The sequence below is a fragment of the Vollenhovia emeryi genome, unplaced genomic scaffold (assembly GCF_000949405.1).
Source record: "Vollenhovia emeryi isolate VEMERY1.0 unplaced genomic scaffold, V.emery_V1.0 DF939334.1, whole genome shotgun sequence".
Lineage (NCBI taxonomy): Eukaryota > Metazoa > Arthropoda > Insecta > Hymenoptera > Formicidae > Vollenhovia > Vollenhovia emeryi.
Window position 1 is genome coordinate 26,089 of NW_011967032.1, and position 19,040 is coordinate 45,128.

The 19,040-nt window shown below is 39.5% G+C and overlaps 1 protein-coding gene across 1 annotated transcript in view; it reads left to right on the plus strand.

The window, feature by feature from the left end:
* Window positions 1–13,655, plus strand: part of LOC105558542 (MOXD1 homolog 1) — a 26,041-nt gene extending 12,386 nt beyond the window's left edge. Inside the window, exons 2-10 of the mRNA XM_012006283.1 lie at window positions 6,675–6,824; window positions 8,438–8,614; window positions 10,312–10,395; window positions 10,837–11,008; window positions 11,264–11,529; window positions 11,617–12,032; window positions 12,573–12,754; window positions 12,870–13,000; window positions 13,330–13,655. Coding sequence (XP_011861673.1) covers window positions 6,675–6,824; window positions 8,438–8,614; window positions 10,312–10,395; window positions 10,837–11,008; window positions 11,264–11,529; window positions 11,617–12,032; window positions 12,573–12,754; window positions 12,870–13,000; window positions 13,330–13,491 — 1,740 coding nt within the window. The 3' untranslated portion in view covers window positions 13,492–13,655. The remainder of the gene's footprint in view (window positions 1–6,674; window positions 6,825–8,437; window positions 8,615–10,311; window positions 10,396–10,836; window positions 11,009–11,263; window positions 11,530–11,616; window positions 12,033–12,572; window positions 12,755–12,869; window positions 13,001–13,329) is intronic.
* The last annotated feature ends 5,385 nt before the right edge of the window (window positions 13,656–19,040 follow it).

The window sequence follows — 19,040 nt, forward strand, 5'->3', positions numbered from 1 at the left end:
GCACCTTTCTAACCTAAAAACTGTCAGTTCGCGGAAACATTTGTGTAATATACAAATTAAATGGCTTACGTGTACAGATCGAAAGCAGCTTGCTATTCCGGCCAAATGAAAGAACAATATGGCATCACTGAAACTAAGTTTGCAAGTCTAATAAAAAATAATAGTGAGCAACACACATACTACATGTACTGTATGTATGTGTTGCTCACTATTATTTTTTATTAGACTTACAAACTTAGTTTCAGTGATGTCATATTGTTCTTTAATTTGGCCGGAATAGCAAGCTGCTTTCGATCATCTGTACACGTGCCATTTAATTTGTGTATTACACAAATCTTTCCACGAAACAGACAGTTTTAAGTGCAAAAGGTGCGAAAGTGCAGAATCACTCCAGCATCCCCTTAATCTCGCATTGCGACAAATAAGAAGAAAAATTCGATTGGATGCGTGTTCGCGCGGTGAGAAAGAATCTCTCAACTTCGAAACGTTTCTCGTGAAATGTCTCTCGTGGGGAAGAGATTCGTATTATCGCTCGAGGATCCGTATCTCTCTCCTCGTCTCCCGAGGAACGCCTCGTGAGCAGAACGCGCGCGTGACGCAAGCGGAGAAGCCTCTCAGGAGATTGTCGCGGGAAGCGGTCGCCGATCCGTGACGTCACATCCGCCGAATTAATTTTCCGCCCCTCAGGCGTGCGCGCCTCCCTTCCGGCGGATCGAAGATGCCCCTCGATGGCGCGAGCCTCCTAAAATCCTGATCATCTAAACTGCAATCTGCGTGTCGCCTTTTCATTCTCTCCGCTTGCGCCGACGAGTCGTCGTCGATTCGAGGGAACTAAAGCCCGTGCCACACTACGTATTGCAGATCGCGAATCGGATCGAGATTGAGGGTCGCGGGTAGGGTGACCAACCGTCCCGAATTTTTCGGGACATCCCGATTTTCGACTCTCTTTAGAGCTGTCCCGAGAGAACCTTAGGCGGGACGCCGTTTGTCCCGATTTTTTACATAATGTAAGATAAATAATATAAAATATAATAATACGTCATATATTCATTAACTAAAATTCATTATAACCTTTATATTTTATGTTCCTGCTTTTATGCTCCGTTGATGTTCTTTCATTTTATTTTAAGAATTTTATTAGTCTAATTTAGATTAATGATTATTTATATTTGAAAAATAGTAAAAGACTATGTTCTGTTGAATAGTAAAAGACTATGTTCGATGTTGACTTAATAATGAAGAAACATTTGCCTTATCTACGTGTATCTAATTTATTCAACATACCTATTTAAAAAAATAACATGTCAAGATATATCATATATGAATAATGAACAAGAAGGGACATGTACATGCATATTACAAGGTAATCTGATATACTAATAAAAGTCCCGATTTTCGGAAACTGATGTCCCGAAATTAAATGTTTAAGAGTTGGTCACCGTAGTCGCGGGTCGCATTTCGGCCAATCAGACGAGACAGCCTCGTATCCGGATAGGATATAGATAGCTCGTAAAAGATTAGAGTTACGAACGATCCAAATAATTTAATTACTAATTATGAGTTCCAAAATAAGTTGCTGTCTTTTTTTCCCCCAGAGTGTCACACGCAGTGAGAAATGATTCGTCGATCGACGTCGAAATGGTGTCGAATCGACGTCAATTCGACGGTGTCGACGTCGATTCGACGTCGATCGACGAATCATTTCTCACTGGGCACTACGTATTGCGGATCACGTTTCAGCCAATCAGACGGGGCAGCCTTGGACCCGATTGGTTGAATTGCGATCCGCGGTCCGCAATCTCAATCCGACCCGCGATCCGCAATACGTAGTGTGACACGGGCTTTATAAATCCACCCCTCACCCGGGTATCGTACAGAATTATTCGCGCCAGGATTACGATAACGACACTGTCCACGGCGCATTCGTTATCCCGCGTCGGGGAAACCCGTTTCGACATCGACGATCCGGGAGACGACTTCCTCGTTGTCAGCCTTCGTGACTCACAGTCGCAGAAAGTCAGGTGCCCGCGAGAGCCGAGCCGAGCCGTGGCACCGCCGGATCATTTGCATAATACTTTTCGTCTAACGATCGAGCCACTTTGTGATATTTTTCGCTCCGGCGCAGTCGCGATAATCCAGCGTGGGAATCGAGAGCATTTCCTACTCTTTCTCTTTTATCAAATCGCTTTTCCTAGCCGCGGCGCTCAACTGGTTCTCGCATGTTTCGCGCAAACCTCCCGAGCGTGTTTTGAATCTGTCCCCGGATAAAATTGACACTCAAGATAGCGAAACGGAACGTTGTCTTTACGGCTCAATCTTACGGCGGGGTAGTTTATACTCGCGCGATGCTGAAAGGAGATCCGATAAGACGAGAAATATATTGAAGTAATGGGTCCGCCTTCGGCGTCGGCCGCATCGAGCGCGATAATGATTCTGTAAATTTAACCTTCGACTAATTGATATAAAATTGATATCAAATCTCGCAAAGTGAAAAGGATCGAAGAATGTGAAAGCGAATTACGACGGGCGCGAGAGACCCGCTGGGGAATATTTCGTTCTGGAATATCAAATTTTGTGGATAACGACGGAATAAATTAGCGGCGCTCTTAGGACGCTCTCAGACCTTTTTAATCGCCGAACAACGCGCTAGGGCCGTACTAATTAACCCGAAGGCGATGAGAATATCCGGGCGCCATGAGAAAACCGTCTCGCGAACTCTTCGTGAGAACGCACTTGAACTCCACGAAATAGCGATACGACTCTGCCGCGCCGCGATCGAGATAAAAAAAAAAGATTCTCGCAGTCTTCCGGGAAGATTTATGCACGCGTATTATTATGACACCCGGCCGGTCGGGTTGTTTCTCGCGAACTGATTGTAATTAAACTCGGTTTATCTTCGCTCGAAGATAAAAAAACCCTGCACGTGGGGTCGTCAGTGATTCTACACTGTAAAAAGATTACACGTAAAATTACAATTATTATAATTGGTAATACTGGGACCATCTATTGAAGGTGTACATTTACATACGTCCGTAAATTTATACCTTCTAGATAAAATTATTACCTTGTATAATGAGTAAGCTGCTTGCTTTTAATTATGTAAATTTTACAATTTTTTATATTTTTTATCATATATAAACAAACATTTACAAAAAGTTAAAAAATTTGGTAAAATTACACTAATTTATATATTTCCTTTATAAATAGCGTAATCGCCACACTTATTGTGTATGTAATTTTACACACTTTTTTTACACTGTTGGAGATACAAGATTATTTCGGTCTGATCAATTTATACGTACAAACTTTTAATAATAAAAAATGATTTTTACTTTTTTTCGCATCTATAAATATAACAAACAACAAATAAGTACACTGAGAAAAAAAGGGTTGAACCAAGAACTACTTCTCGATTCAACAATATGCGGCGATCATGGGCTGCCGAGCAAATATTTATCAATTCGCAAAGATATTCGTCAATTCATAAAAATGTGTTTCGATAAATCACAGTAGGTTTAACTTAAAAAAAACTTATATATATTTAAACTAAAGAAATACTGCTGACTAAACGTATTTAGTCATTTTAATAAATTTTTCCCAGTGTAAGAACTGCTAGTCCTTTCCTCAATTTTGCAATTCTATTGAATTGAATTTTCTTCCACTTCACAGATAGCCGTCACTTGTCGTCAGCTTGCTACCTGGGTTATGTATTTACTACCCTCGCCACATATTTCTGACGACATTCGTAAGTCCGCAATTAAATTAAGCGAGAGACGCCTAATGTTATTCGCGTAAATGTCGCGTCGAATAAAATGTCGAATAAAATCAGCGGCGCGAGGGCGATAATTCCGCGGGGCGCGAGAGTGTGTAATTTCGAAACGGTCCTCCGCGTGGAGACACGGACACTTTGCGAATCGTTTTACGCGTTAACGAGCGCCCGCCCTCCCGCCTCGTATTTTCCACCGGTTTCTCGCAACGCGCTTCAAGAAACAGAGACAGAGAGGGGCAGAGGGGCGCGCCTATTATCGTTTCCTTTCTGCACGTGCTCGTTACGAGACGCGTAGTACTCCACCCGGGCATGACGACGCTCTCCGGCAATTATTCGGATTCATTACGCGCAGGAAGGGGACTTCCCTTCGGGAGCCTCGCTGCACGCCCTGCACGTACGAACGTCAGCGGGGCGCTCCACAGTAACCGGGGCCCAACGGACCCAAACGCCCGCGGCTGGCCGCCCTAACTCGCGTGCGCTACCACATAGCAGCTGAGAAATTGTTCCCATCTCTCCCCCCCCTCTCTCTCTCTCTCTCTCTCTCTCTGGCGCTAATTACTCCTCTCTTTGATTACTGCTGTGCGGCCCTAACAAATATCACTGGTGAACAAAATCTCCGTCTACAGAGAGCACATAATAGGTGTGCACGGTTCATTTTTGTGGCAAGGTGGGATAAACATAACCCCATATTTTACAAAATTAGGGTAGCTCAAGATTTAGGCGAGACGTATGTACCATGTGGCGTGTTTGACCTTTCAAATTCTGAACAAAAAAAAGCCTCCACAGAATGTTTGAAGACAGGACTGACAGGACTGAATTAAGAAGCGCCACGACACCTAGAGGTTCATTGGTGCCTCCATTATGCCTCCATTATGCCTCCATTAACTCTAAACAGAGTTTTAGAAGCACTCCTTTCGCCGTACGGCTATAGAATATTCGAATGCTATTCCGTCCAGCTTGCGGGAGGGCGGCGTTGTTCCAGAATTTAACCTGCACTTGCAGTAGGAATTCTGGTGGAGATCAGACGGGTGGGTGCGGTAATTAGTCAATTGTAATCTGCAACATCTTTCTGTATTCTATCCTTGTATTTATATTTTTTATATCTTATATATATATTTCTGTACTCAAGTTTTTTATTATACAAAAGCTCATTCTCACTTGTAATTGTCTTTCTGTGCAGCTTCCCTGTCGGAAATAATACTACAAAATTCTACAAAACTATAAAATATAAGTGTCAGAATCTAAGAAATTCAACGTAAATTTAAAAAGTGCTATAAAAATCAACATGAAAATGCTAGAATTGGAACACTTTTGTTAATTTGTGTAATATTCTACAAGGCAATTGTCCAAAAAGTCTACAAGGCATACACGAGATGTTTTAATTCTTTAAGATTTTGTTGTTTCTCAAATTTTTAAAACTAGTAAAGTTTTGTACTAATTTTTACAAAATTGTACATTCTCATGAAATACTCAGTGAGAAATGATTCGTCGCCCGACTTCGAAATAATGTCAAATCGACGTCAATTCGACGGTGTCGACGTTGACTCGACGTCGATTCGACATCATTTCGACGTCGGGCGGCTAATCATTTCTCATTGGGTACTACTTGCAATAATTTCCTGATTTGAGAGCATTGTAATTTGTGGTACTATTTCGTAGATATTTTTACAAGAAAACTTTCAACGACGATATAAAAATTTCTACAAATTTCTATTTCAAGTCAATTCTTGTAGTCATTTATAGAAATTCTTCCGCTAGGGTTATCTAACGCTTTAGGAAACTTGTCCCGGACGGTTGATAAATAAAAATTCTATTCTATCCCCCCCCCTCTCTCTTTCTCTCCTTAATTGTGTTTTTTCCTTTCGCCATACTGTTTTAACCATGGACGTAAAAAATATTTGTACGTCCATGGTTTTAACGCTACTCTTCTTTATTCTTATATACCACTAATAATAAACCATCACTGTCCGTTATATTGTCACATACGTGTTAAGCGACTATGTCCTTTTCTTTATTATACTTTTTACAATATTCAAATTGTTCATTGTACAAAAGTTCTTTCTCACTTGTGAGTATTTTATATGTGTAGCTTGTTTAACGCTTTAGGTAACTTGTCCCGGGCGGTTAATAAATAAAACTTGTATTCCATTCTACTCTCTCTCCCGGTCTCGAGGTGCAACGCCTTGACGCCACACATTGAAATATCGGTCTGTGATTTCGCACACATTCATTCTTCGCGAAGATGTACCGGACCTACCGCGCCGCGAAGTCCTCGACAAGGACCTTACTTCGGCGAAAATCTAATGGGGGATTCGTCGTCGACTTTCAGTCTCTTAAATTGAAGCAGTCGCTAAGCGTCTTCTCCGTTGATTTTCTATCAAAATCGGGCCTCGGGTAAACAAGATTTCAATCTGCATCCAGGAAATTGACTCCTTAGTGGCGCGTAATTTTCAGTTCCGGATCATTCATGTCTCGATTCGTTTTTACTACGGGAATATTGTTTCCGAGTTTATTGAAGAGCTTATAAAGTATATTCCGCGTATAATCGCGGCGTGAATAATTTTATGAAAAGCATCAACATCCTCTTTATTGTAAAGAGCGAGAGGTGACTCGTTGCATGACCGTGAATGCAAGCCGCGCGCCATAACAGAAATGAAAATTCATCGTACTTAAGCAAAGGTAAAAGAGAAAGTAGGAGAGAGACGAATTGTGTCGGGTAGAAGGGCCTGAGGTCCCAGTTCGCCGCGAATGCGCACACCTGGCGTTTACCAGACCCGATAAAGCTCTCGATTTTGCCGTTCAATAGCGAGGGAACGAGTTTCGGGGCCCCCCTAGGGGCCCCCCGTTTCGACCAGTACATTGGATCAACAATCCTAACGTATGTTCCTCCTCCCTTTCGTTGCAGGACTCGTACGGTATCGAGAGTAACGCCGCGCCAGTTACTGACGCGTCCCAGGATGTCCAAGTGCTCGGCGGCTCGCAAAACGAGACCCACACCGTCGTGACGTTCGTCAGGAAGTGGCAGACCTGCGACTCTCAGGATTATCAACTCATGGTAATCGTCGGGAAGATCATTTTACAATAAGGAACACTGTAGTCGCCAGTAGTTAATTAACGAAAGAAAGAATTGTTAAGTGGTCGTTGCGTCGGATACACGTGCCTTCCAACATATAGCGCCGGCTGAAAGTTGTCACCTTTAGTCACCTTTTCTGAGCATAGCTTTCGTGCACCGAATGTGGCTCAAAATTTTACAGTGGACACCTGATAACAGGTACATCTCGCACACGAAGGGCAATGAAATTTGACAAGGTACATCATGATTTCTCGAATTTTTCATTCGAGCACTTTAAAATTAGTTACGCTCAAAAAATCGAAAGGTGACATATTATTGGCCGGTACTGTAGTTCCTCCGGCCGATGCCCAGAGATGGATGCCGACGTCTCTTCAACATTGTAACTATGACTAATTAACATATTTATTTCCTTGAAAAGGATGGTCGGAACGTCGGAACAATTTAAATAAACTACCCGCCAGTTTAAGTCGAACAGCAATTCTCTCTTTCGTCATTTTACAACGTTTATACTAACACTTTTGCTAGGTAAATACAGACCCGTCCCTTCTCGGGCGACGCGTAAGGTGTCGATTAAAGCACAACGTTTGAAAAATTGTGGCACGTTGAAAACGAGCAAGGAGAAACTAATATTGTAGGGACGAACGATTCAAGTCTAAAGTAAATCTTACAGACTCCGCGGCCTTCAACTCTGTTGCACGACTTGTGCGTAATTGAAAGGGGTCGTTCCCGAATGCCAGGGGGCTGTTTCGCAAGAGCCGCGCATCAATGCGGCGAGGGTCCGGAATTTATCGCGCCTCGCTAACGTCGAAATTACCTTCCGACCTCTAATCCGCTACTCTGTAATTAAAATGCGTGCAAAGAAAGCAAATCTTGGCCGTGCATATCTGACCGGTCAAACGGGATCCTTTAAAAGGGTTCGGAAGTAGGGAGAAGGAGAGAAAAGCGTTGGCCGAAAGATTTACAGTATGACCATCGCGGCTCCGCACAATTCGCGGGGAACCCTCTTTCGATTTATGCCCGGGGGGGGGGGGGGGGGGCAGGAGCCCCGCGGCTCTTTAGGAGGCCGTAGGGCTCCGGCAGTCTCGAATTCCCGCGGTGATATTTAGGCGTTTAGCATGCCGTCTGACCCCCTTTGCCATGACACAATCCTCCGGCAACGTATTCGATTTTAATTACATGCCGCTATAATATGTACTTTGAGAAATAGACGAAGGTCCTCTATTTTGAGACAGGGTTCTAATATGAGACAGTAGACTTTCAACGTCCAAATCCAATCGCAAATCCTTTTTTCGCAACGATTACACGATCTAACAATCAATTTTCCGCTAAACGGATTTCACCTCAAGGGCAATAAATTCATGGTGGAAACCAACAACAGACGATGCCTATTGATTTAGAGAAACTCCGCTATCTTATGTTAGGAGCCTATCTCATAATAGGGGACTTCCCTCTATATGTATATAGTATTTACTGGGATGTGTAAAAAAGAAAATGAGAGACGGGCTGCCGTAATTCGAGAATATTTTTTAACAGTGCGACATCAATGGTTACTGCAGTTTTGCTTTAACTAGCGAAATTCGCTTGTGCGATTTTAGGGCGATAGTATTAGGGTACTGTGGGCCATGCACGAGCACGATCCCGAATTAAACACGGCGATGTGGCACGGGAATAGACGAGGCGGAAGGACTCTGAGGTTGAGGACAGCCGTAGCACATTCGCCACCGCGAGATGCCGGCGAAGAAAGCTTAACGTGGGACGTGAAGCTTAATCAGGTAAAACAAGAATAAGACTGGTATTCATAGTCGGATCTTATACATATATATTTAAGACCGTTTTAAGTTTATCTTTAGATGCTGCATGGAACATTTTATTGACTACGAAGTATCTAAAGATGATCTTAAGACGATCTTGAATATAAGATCTGACTATGAATACCGCGCGCCCTAAAGGTCTGCGCACACGATGCCAGAACTTGGCCCTAGTTCCGAGAAATTGGGGTTGGGAAGCTTACTTTATAACCGTGTCTACACTGAAAAAAAAGTCTGATTCAACCAGTCGTCTGTTAGAAAATGGACGAATCAGAATTCCTTTAAGATTTACCAGAATTCCTTTAGAATTTACCATGAAAGATACTTCATAACCAGAAGTTTGCTAGACTTGACTACAAATCTGGTAAATCCTAAAGGGAATTCTGATTCGTCCATTTTCTAACAGACGACTGGTCGAATCTATCAGATTTTCTTTTCAGTGTAGCTACAGTTACAGTATTTTTACTAAAAAGGTAACTAGTTACAGTTACAAGTTACCAATTCTGAAAAAGTAACACGTTACAATTACAGTTACTCAAAAAGTAACGAAACGTTACTTTGCAGTTACTTTCTTGCAATGAAAATAAAAATATCAAATTTACATTTGAATAGTAGAGCGTCGGTAAAAGCGTTTATGCACAAATGCAAGGCCCAATGCGATCTGCGGAGGTTTAAAAAACATATAAAGTAACTATCAATGTAACTGAGTTAAGTTACAGTTACAGATGAAGAGAAAGTAACGTAGTTAAGTTAGAGCTACTGAAAATAAAGTTAGTGTAACTGTAACTTCGTTACAAGTAACGAGTTATTTCCCAACCCTGCGGGAAGTGCATCGCCAATCAACCTGCAGCTATTCCATAAAAGCTGCAAGTTGACTGGCTACATGTTTCTCGGAACTAGAACTTGGATCAAATTCTAGCATCGTGGACGTAGGCCTTAAGACACCCTCTTTTCTCCATAATCTAGCAAGTTCAAACAGTTAAAGGCGATTTAGATAATTATTTGTTTACTCCACAAATAACGCAGGTGATCCATCATGAACTCACAAAGAACCCCTGTTCCTCTAATCTGTTCGAAATGAACTCCACGCGAATTTCTTTCCAGTGCGAATTCTAGAAAGAGTTCCTCTTGCATCTTTTAAGAATGTTATTAGAACAGAAATTTATTTCACAAGTGGGGAGTGCAAAAAGAATTCTTCTTGGATTCTCTGTGCTATCTGTGGTATCCTAACAAAATAAGTAGCCAAAATCATTAAATATTATTAGACACGACCCAAGATGGATGAACAGTCGTGTTATATAAACTGAAAAAGAAATCTGGCTGCATTAATTAGAAATCTGGTAGATTCCACCAGTCGTCTGTTAGAATATGGACGAATCCGAATTCCTTTAGGATTTACTAGATCGTATAGCGAAGTCTATCAAACTTCTGGTTATGAAATATCGAGCCCTATTGCGATAGCTAAAAATTCTGTTTGGTTTAACCAAAATACATTCTATCATACACGTCTTGATACAATCAAAGCATTTTTCTCAGTGGAGAATAGTTGTATTTTATTAGTACAATCAAATTTACGATCAGTTTAATTTAAATCTGAACCGCCTTCGACGTTTCCTTCGTTTCTTAATGAATTGCGACATAACGATATATCTGTCTGACAGTACGAGGTGCCAGATATGAATACCGTCTACGTGTGCAAGATCTTCCAATTCCCCACAAATCTTACGAAACACCACATGATAGGGGTAAGTACACGGCGATGCTAATTCGCGTTTCTCGAGTAGACACGGACCTCTTGAGAATAAGTCCCGGCGCTGTGATGGAATGCAAAGGCTGGGCCTTATTCGTATGTGTTACACGAATCACGGTCATTCATGCCGGACGTCGCACGGGGTGGACGCGCGTCGTTAGAATAAAAAAAAAGACTCGGAATGATGTCACTGCTTGTATCGAAACGTTCGTCGACTATCAATGGGGGGGGGGGGGGGGGGCACGATCGCAGGAAAGAAAAACTATCACGATCGTTCCCAGGATCTCGGCTCGTCCTTCCGACCTTTCAAGTTTCTGCAAACGTAATCTTCCCGCAAACTCAAGGGAGATCTCGCGCAAATTTCAAAGATCGCCTAATCCGAAGCGGAGCGACTTTAGGCGTCTCGCGTTCATGTATTATTTATTATGCATTTCAGTACACCCCGATAAAGAGCGATCTGGTCCATCACATGATTTTGTACGAGTGTACGTCGCCGATGGTCGGTAAATACCTCAGAATGGTCCCCACCGATTGCTATACCAATAAAGTACCGTCAGAATGGAACTCGTGTCTGCAGCCCGTCCTCGTCTGGGCTCGTGGCGGCGAAGGTAAGTCATTTACAAAGTGCATCCAAATTATTGAGACACGCGATAATCGAGTCCTTCGCGAGAGAAGTCTCGTCGGCCAAATAATCCGCACGAAGTTCCCCGCGAAGGTCCAGAGCGTGAAAATAAGGCCGACGAAGACGATCCAGAGCCTCAAAATTCCTGGACGATAAGAGAAGATCCTTTTACTTTTTCCCCCGTAATTAAAGATTTCTTTCAATTTTGCGAATAGTGTGATAAAACCGTTGTGTCACGCAGGGGAATGGTTTCCGGAGCACGTCGGTATACCCATAGGAGAACGCGGCGAATACTCGTACTATATGCTGGAAGTCCATTACAATAATCCGACGCTATCGAAGATGAATGATAGCAGCGGTATAAGACTTTACTTAACTGAGAAGTTTCGTCCTCACGAAGCGGGCATTCTCGTGGCCGGCGTAGCAGTGAGCCCTCTTCATATGATACCCCCGCAGCAAAAGGAATACGCCACCGTCGGATATTGCACTAAGAACTGCACTGAACAGGTAATTGAAGGATTATGAGTTATTCAACTAGCCATTCTCATATATAGGAAAGCTATGAGATCAAGCTGATTTCAAATTCTGTTTCAGACGTTCCCCAAGAACGGTATTAACATCGTGTCAGTCGTCTTGCATTCGCATTTGGCTGGGCGACGTCTCACCCTGAAGCACATTCGCCAAGGTGAAGAGCTGCCGAGGATAGTCCAGGACAATCATTTCGACTTTAACTATCAGCAATCTTACACCCTGAAAAAGGAAGTGAAGTTGCTGCCCGGCGACGAGCTAGTCACGGAATGTGTTTACCGCACTCTGGACAGATCGAAACCGACGGTAGGCGGCTACATGGCTTCCCAGGAGATGTGTCTGGCATTCGTCATGCATTACCCCAAAACATCTCTCGCCGCTTGTTATAGTATAACGCCTGTTGAGAAGTTCTTCACTGCTTTACACGTAGATAGCTTGAAGGGAATGACGATGGATCAAATAAAGAAACTGTTCTTAAATGGGTGAGTTACCTCGCGCGGGAGAATTTTAGAACGTTCACGATTACATAAAATTACTATTATCGCGAAATCGTATAATACAATTCGTATATTATATCCGCGTAGATTCTTTTATGAAATATATATTTATTAGAAGAAAGTTTCCGATTATGAAATAGGCTCCTAATATGAGACAGCGGAGTTTCTGCTAAATTAATAGGCAGCATCGGTTGGTTCCACCATGAATTTATTGCCCATGGAGTAAAATTTGTTTAGCGGAAAATTGATTGTTAGATCGTGTAATCGTTGCACAAAAATTTGCGATTGAATTTGGACGTTGAAAACCTGTTATCTCACATTAAAATTCTATCTCATAATAGAGAACTTTCCTCTATATATATTTATTTTGATCTCTTTTAATATTGACTAGAAAAGAGAAGAGAAAACGGATTAAAAAAATTTGTATTATTAATATTAATACTTAATATATATTTATATAAAAAGATGTAGACCGAGAGAAAATCGTCGGCTGATTTAAATGTTTCGTTTATTAAAAAATTCTAGATCCGAAGTGATTTCGCCTTCGACCAATCGAGAAAACAACCATTCGCAGTCACGCACAAGATCGCATGACAAGAATGTCGGTAAAAAAATGAAGTTGGGATTAAGGGTCATGAGAGAACACTTACAAGAGAAGGATAACATCTACGCCCGGCTTATCATTGAGAAACCTGAAGAATTTCGAAGTACATATAAATCCAAAAATATAAAATAAATAAAATGTGATAATTATTACATTTTTTGCACAATTCTAGAGAATATTTTCAATATTTTCCCCCTAATTTTTTAATAAATTTTCAGATAGAACAATAGCCGAACATATGATGGCTTTACCATGGACAGAGGATTTGCTCACGAGGGCAATAGAAAACTACCTTTACTATGGCGACCACTTGACATTTTGCAGAAAGGCGGACGATGAATTAGCAATTGTAAAATCTCCCGATGCAATCGCTTATTCCTAATTACAATTTAAAGTCGCAATTGTACTCTTTCAAGAAAAGTAAACTAGGAAACGTTACCCAATAGTTTCTGTGATACAGATTAAATTTATTAATTTTGTCAGTGTAGTTATATTATTTATTCGAAACGTTCGCATAATTAATTACACAAATATAGTCTTTTCGCGCTGTCACTTTAACTAGCACGTTATTATTGCTTGACATTTATCTATTTGTATTTACATTCAACGAGCATGGCACTGCTTTATTAATATATTTTATTTATCACAAATTTATTAATTTTTTATTAATTCTTCAAGCCCACAGCTATTCAGAGCTTCCCGAATTTTACGGCGCTACCGGAGACGAACGTCACGGTCTGCAGCGATATTCAGTTTACGTCTGGCTCCACCGAAGACGTCCATATCTACTTGATGAACTACTTGGTCACTATTGTCGTCGTATCGATTGTTATGTTATAAGAGGCCTTGAGCGAATAGTCAACGACAGTCAGCGGCTGCACGGCGAATGCAATTCGCACTGTCAATTACCGTCGAGTACGATAAATACAGTTCTCGTCCCTTGGGAAAATTTACCTTAGAAAATCTGGACATTTTACTTTAGAAAAATAAGAAATATGAAAAGTAAATTCGGACACTTTAAACTTACTTTAAAAATTTAAAAGAAAACTTTAAGAATTGTGAAAAGTATGTGATATAATACGACGTGCGGTTTTCTTCTTACGAGAAAGTATTTACTATGCCGCGTGGCCCTCTAGCAGGAACTTCCACAGGCTTGGCTATCTAAAAATTACTTTATGTATGTCCAAAATTACTCAAATTTTTTTTAGTAAACTTTTAACTTCTTGAATTAAACTCTTAGATTTGAAAGATTACTTTTACAAACACTTCAATTTCATTTAAGGTAAATTTTCCCAAGGGGTCTCAGGAATATTTTTCTGTATATTTTCAAATTTGCAAGACGTGCTTGATTAACTTATTAATTTAAGCGCTCTTACCTTGTAAGCAATTTTCTCGAACGAGCCCGAAACAAGTCGAGATATTCCTAAAGTATTAGATAGCTGGTCAATTTCTTCAGCTCAGGAGACGACAGAATTTTCCAAAAAATTTTTATCGAGCCGGCACACTAAGCGTATAAAACAAATATATATAGATATATGTGTATAGAAGTATGTAATATAATGTGTAAATACATAATTATTAATAACGTATATTTATAAGCAGTGCTCTCTATCCCGTTTTACTATTTTGTAATGTGTGTTTTGTATAAACATAAATGTCTAAACATTTTCTATAAACGTGTATTTTCACTGAGACATTTTTTATCTCCTCTTCTTCTATGTTAAGTTTGCTCACTTCTTAACATCATTAATAGTCTTTTTTGTTGATAATTCCCAGATAGCACAAGACACTCCTATGAACATTTTAAGAATATTCTTCAATTTGGAATATCCAATAGGCAGGGTTGGGAAAGTTACTTTATAAAAGTAACTAGTTACAGTTACAGTTTTTTCGCTAACAATATAACTAGTTACAGTTACAAGTTACCAATTCTGAAAAGTAACGCGTTACAGTTACAGTTACTCGAAAAGTAACGAATCGTTACTTTGCAGTTACTCCCTTGCAATAGAAATAAAAATATCGAATCTGCATCTGGATTGTAAAGCGGCGATAAAGGCGTTTATGCGCAAACGCAAGGCCTCCCATACAGCACAGATGGTTGCAGTTACATTGCAGAAACGTTGCAATCTTGCAGATTGCAGTGCAATCTTGCAGAGACCTTGCAGGGATATAAAATTGCAAACTTTCGATAGCAATATTGCAGCAATGTTTCAAAAATAATAAAAATACTATATTTTCTATTAAAAAAATTTTTCTAATTACGAAAATTTTATTTGTTATTTTCGTTGATACCAATAATGCGCGAATTATTAAATACTCGATCAGTACGGTGTTGCTCGCAATCTCCATCTATTGCGAAGCGACATAATCTCCTTAGGTTGCTTCGCAATAGCTTGCTGTGTATTGAAAAAGGTCTGGATGCATATGTAATTAGTAAATTCTCTGCTTATGTACAACAACAACAAATTATTCCAAAAATATTGCACTGCAACAGTGCTATAATGTTGCACTGCAATCTCTCTGAGGGCGGACATTTCAACGTTGCTGTAATCCTCCAGAAACGTTGCAGCAATATTGCGCAACGTTGCTGCAATATTGCAATCTTGCAATGTAACATTTCTGCAATCTTCCTGCAATCTTTCTGTGCTGTGTGTTAATGCGATCTGTGAAGGTTGAAAATATATATAAAGTAACTATTAATGTAACTATTAAATTAGTTACTAGTTATCGAAAACATGTAACTGAGTTAAGTTACAGTTACAGATATAGAGAAAGTAACGAAGTTAAGTTAGAGTTACCAAAAAGAAATGACTGTAACTGTAACTTCGTTACAAGTAACGAGTTACTTCCCAACCCTGCCAATAGGTCATTCTTATATATTTATCTTGTGTTCGTGGAACATTCGACTGGCACTATTATGAATTTTTTTCGAATGTGAATAGAATAATCTATCGAATATAGCGTGTCGGTTATACCACAGGTTATACCTGGTATGATAACAGGTTTCACTGCCTTTTGCATAAGATAAGTGTATTACGCAATAAACAATGTGCAATACATAAACTCGATGAATATTCAAAAATTATTCTGAACGAATATTCCAAAGATATTCTCGACGAATATTCTAACCCATACGGCACAGAAATATTGCAGCAACATTGCAGAAATATTTCTTTGCAACATTGCAATATTGCAGAAATGTTGCAAAATGTTGCTGCAACACTGCTGCAATCTTGCAGCAACGGTAAAATGTCCGCCTTCAGAAATATTGCTACGTAACGTTGCAACAATGTTGCAATAAAATAATTATGCAATAATGCTTTGGAAATGTGCCAGTATACGGTTGAGCTGGATATTTTATGCGTAATATAATAACTTTTTTCGTATAAATTTATATATATTTTTCGCTTGACAAACTGTGTATTATTATAGGTAATTAAATTTAATTATGTATATAATTAAACTTAATTACGCATAATGGCATACAGTTTGTTAAGCGAAAAATATATGTAAATTAACGCAAAAAATATTATTACGCACAAAATATTTAGTCCAACAGTATATTGATACATTTTCTATTTACTTATCTGTTATAATTAGACGTACATGGCTTACTTAATATAAGTATTATTTTAGATTATATACAAGTTGATAATAGCTTTAACATACGAAGTGAAACCATTTTGGAACGCATTTTTTAAAAAAGTTTTAAAATGATAAATATCACTTAGGGCCAGTTTCACAAACGTCGGTTAACTGTTAACCAGAGTTCAGTCAACTTCCTATCTTTTTCTATTTTGTTATCTAAGAAGAGACAGAGAATCAATTAACCTTCGGTTAGCAGCTAACCGACGTTTGTGAAACTGGCCCTTAATGTATTAAACTTCATATGTGAACTTATTCGTAATGACACATAATAGTATATTGTGATACATGTGCGGGAAATTGGCTATTGGCCACGAGTAGCGGGTGGGCGCACGAGCCGAAGGCGAGTATTGTGTCGGCAAATGTCTATTTTGGCCACGAAAAACTGTCAAAAAAGAGGCACTTTTCCGTGCACGTGTGATATAAAATATATTTTAATCTTGGAATTTAGAGGCAAGAAAAATGTATACATATATATACATATACACATAATATATATATATTATAAATAGATTATATGTATTTTTTTTATAACATTACATTCATCCCTCTGTCGACCTGAGTCTTTCAGTCCTCTTTATGTCTGGGACCATTTAGAGATACACTGGGATTATCGCTGATAGAGGAATGATTCCCAAATCACATACCACTCTGATCCCTTAAAATACGCTTTAGTTGATTTAAACGAGGTAACTAATTATTATTATTCTAATTCCATTATTATATTATTCCAATCTGTATCAAAGTATTGCGTTCACATCCTGTATTCTCGATTGTTTCATTGTAGTTTTACTGAGGAAGACCCGAAGGAGGGTCGAAACGTTTATTAAAGAGAAATTTTGTTTCTAACTTGTTGAGAACCGTCTTCTGTTCATTTGTGGCTCACATTGGTGTTCTTCCCTTTCTACCTAAAATTTGAATTTTTTAAAATTCATTGTAACGTCTTTAATGGGCAGAACTATTTCTTAAACCCATCAAGAACTCTGGAACTATTGTAAATCTATAGGGAACTCGTAAAAAGTTAAAATTTTAAATAATGGGGGCTAACTTCACAGGGGTGTTTTTGTGTGGAATTTTAATCGAGACCACCAAAAACGGATTCAGAGAAAAAACTTATTTTCTGTTTTGTACCCCCATTTAATACTTCAAGAAAACTGCAAGTGTTATGCAAGATATAAAACAAATATAAAATTTATAAAATAATTATCTCCTGTCTGGCGGAGCCGCGTCTCATGTCTGACATCACTGGCTGCGTTTAGCAGAAAAAGCTGCTTTACAACTGTTGTATAATTCGTGAATCTGATTGACGTAAGCTCTTAATCTCTAGCTAACTCTAAAAGCATACACCAATCAGATTCACGAATTTTGCAACAGTTGGAAAGCAGCTTCCTTTGCTGAATACAGCTACTGTTTCCGTAAATCAACGCCTATCGCCTCCCACTTACGACTTTAACGAATCGCCTGACAAGGCACACGATATTTCTCAGGTACGGCGCATTTGTAATACGATGTCGTACTCCTTGACTGCCAAATGTCAATGTTTTAAAGACGCAGCCTCTTTAAAAATCTCTTTACAAAATTAAATATATAATTATATTATAATAAATTATTCAATTTCAAGAGTAAGTTGACTCGCGGAAATCGGCTAAAATATGCATCGTGAACAGCTCTAATTTAATAATCTACATTGAAATGTGATTATAAATAATATATTACACCATATACAATTTATAATATTTTATACAATAGTATCCTAAGGTTATACATAAATCGTGGCGATCGTGGCGCAGAGGATTGTGCGCTGGTCTAGTAATCCCAAGACCTGGGTTCAAAACCAAACAAAACATTGTTGGTTTTTCGTTCGATCGCCACATAGAGAAGTGGATGTAGAGAGAGGTGTTATAAGAGGTTTGGGCACATTCCTTCAAAAACGCCTTGTAACCCTAAGGGGAATCAATAAAATGTATCTACTTCTCAAGGCCTCCAATCTGATACCACCTTTGCATGATATCAAGCATGACCGTAAATGGTTTATAACTTCATCCTATTTGTTCTCCATGGTGGTACCCTCTTCTGTAAGAGACCACAAGTAGAATACGGAGATTTAAATATCCGTATTCTACCTGTGTCTCTTTCATAAGAGGGATTCACCAGGGATAATAAATAGGATGAAGTTATAAACCATTTTTATGGTCATGCTTGATATCATGCAAAGGTGGTATCATATTGGAGGCCTTGAGAAGTAGATACATTTTATTGATTCCCCTTAGGGTTACAAGGCGTTTTTGAAGGAACGTGCCCAAACCTCTTATAACACCTCTCTCTACATCCAGTCGTGCTAACCACCTGCAACAGATTTTAATCAATGTATACAATTAAATTATATGGTAAAACACGAGGCTCTATATTAATATGATTCACGAAAAAAGATTGCAAACGCAGTCACAGGATTTCCGAGTACGAAAGCAACAAAGAGATAATGCGGCATAAACAAAGGCGGGGAGGGGGGGGGGACACGTGTTCATTATAACATTATATTATACGAGGGTTGTCCGTAAAATAAGGTCTCCAATTTTTTTTCACAAAGAAAAACACGTTTATTTGCAATGAATTATACATCGTTGGAAAGCCTGGACTTTCTACTATTTTTCTATATAATCCCCGTTGCGATCGATGCATTTTTGCATGCGGTGTAGCACATTTTTCGTATACCCGTGTCATAGAACTCTCCCGCCGCGGCGCGC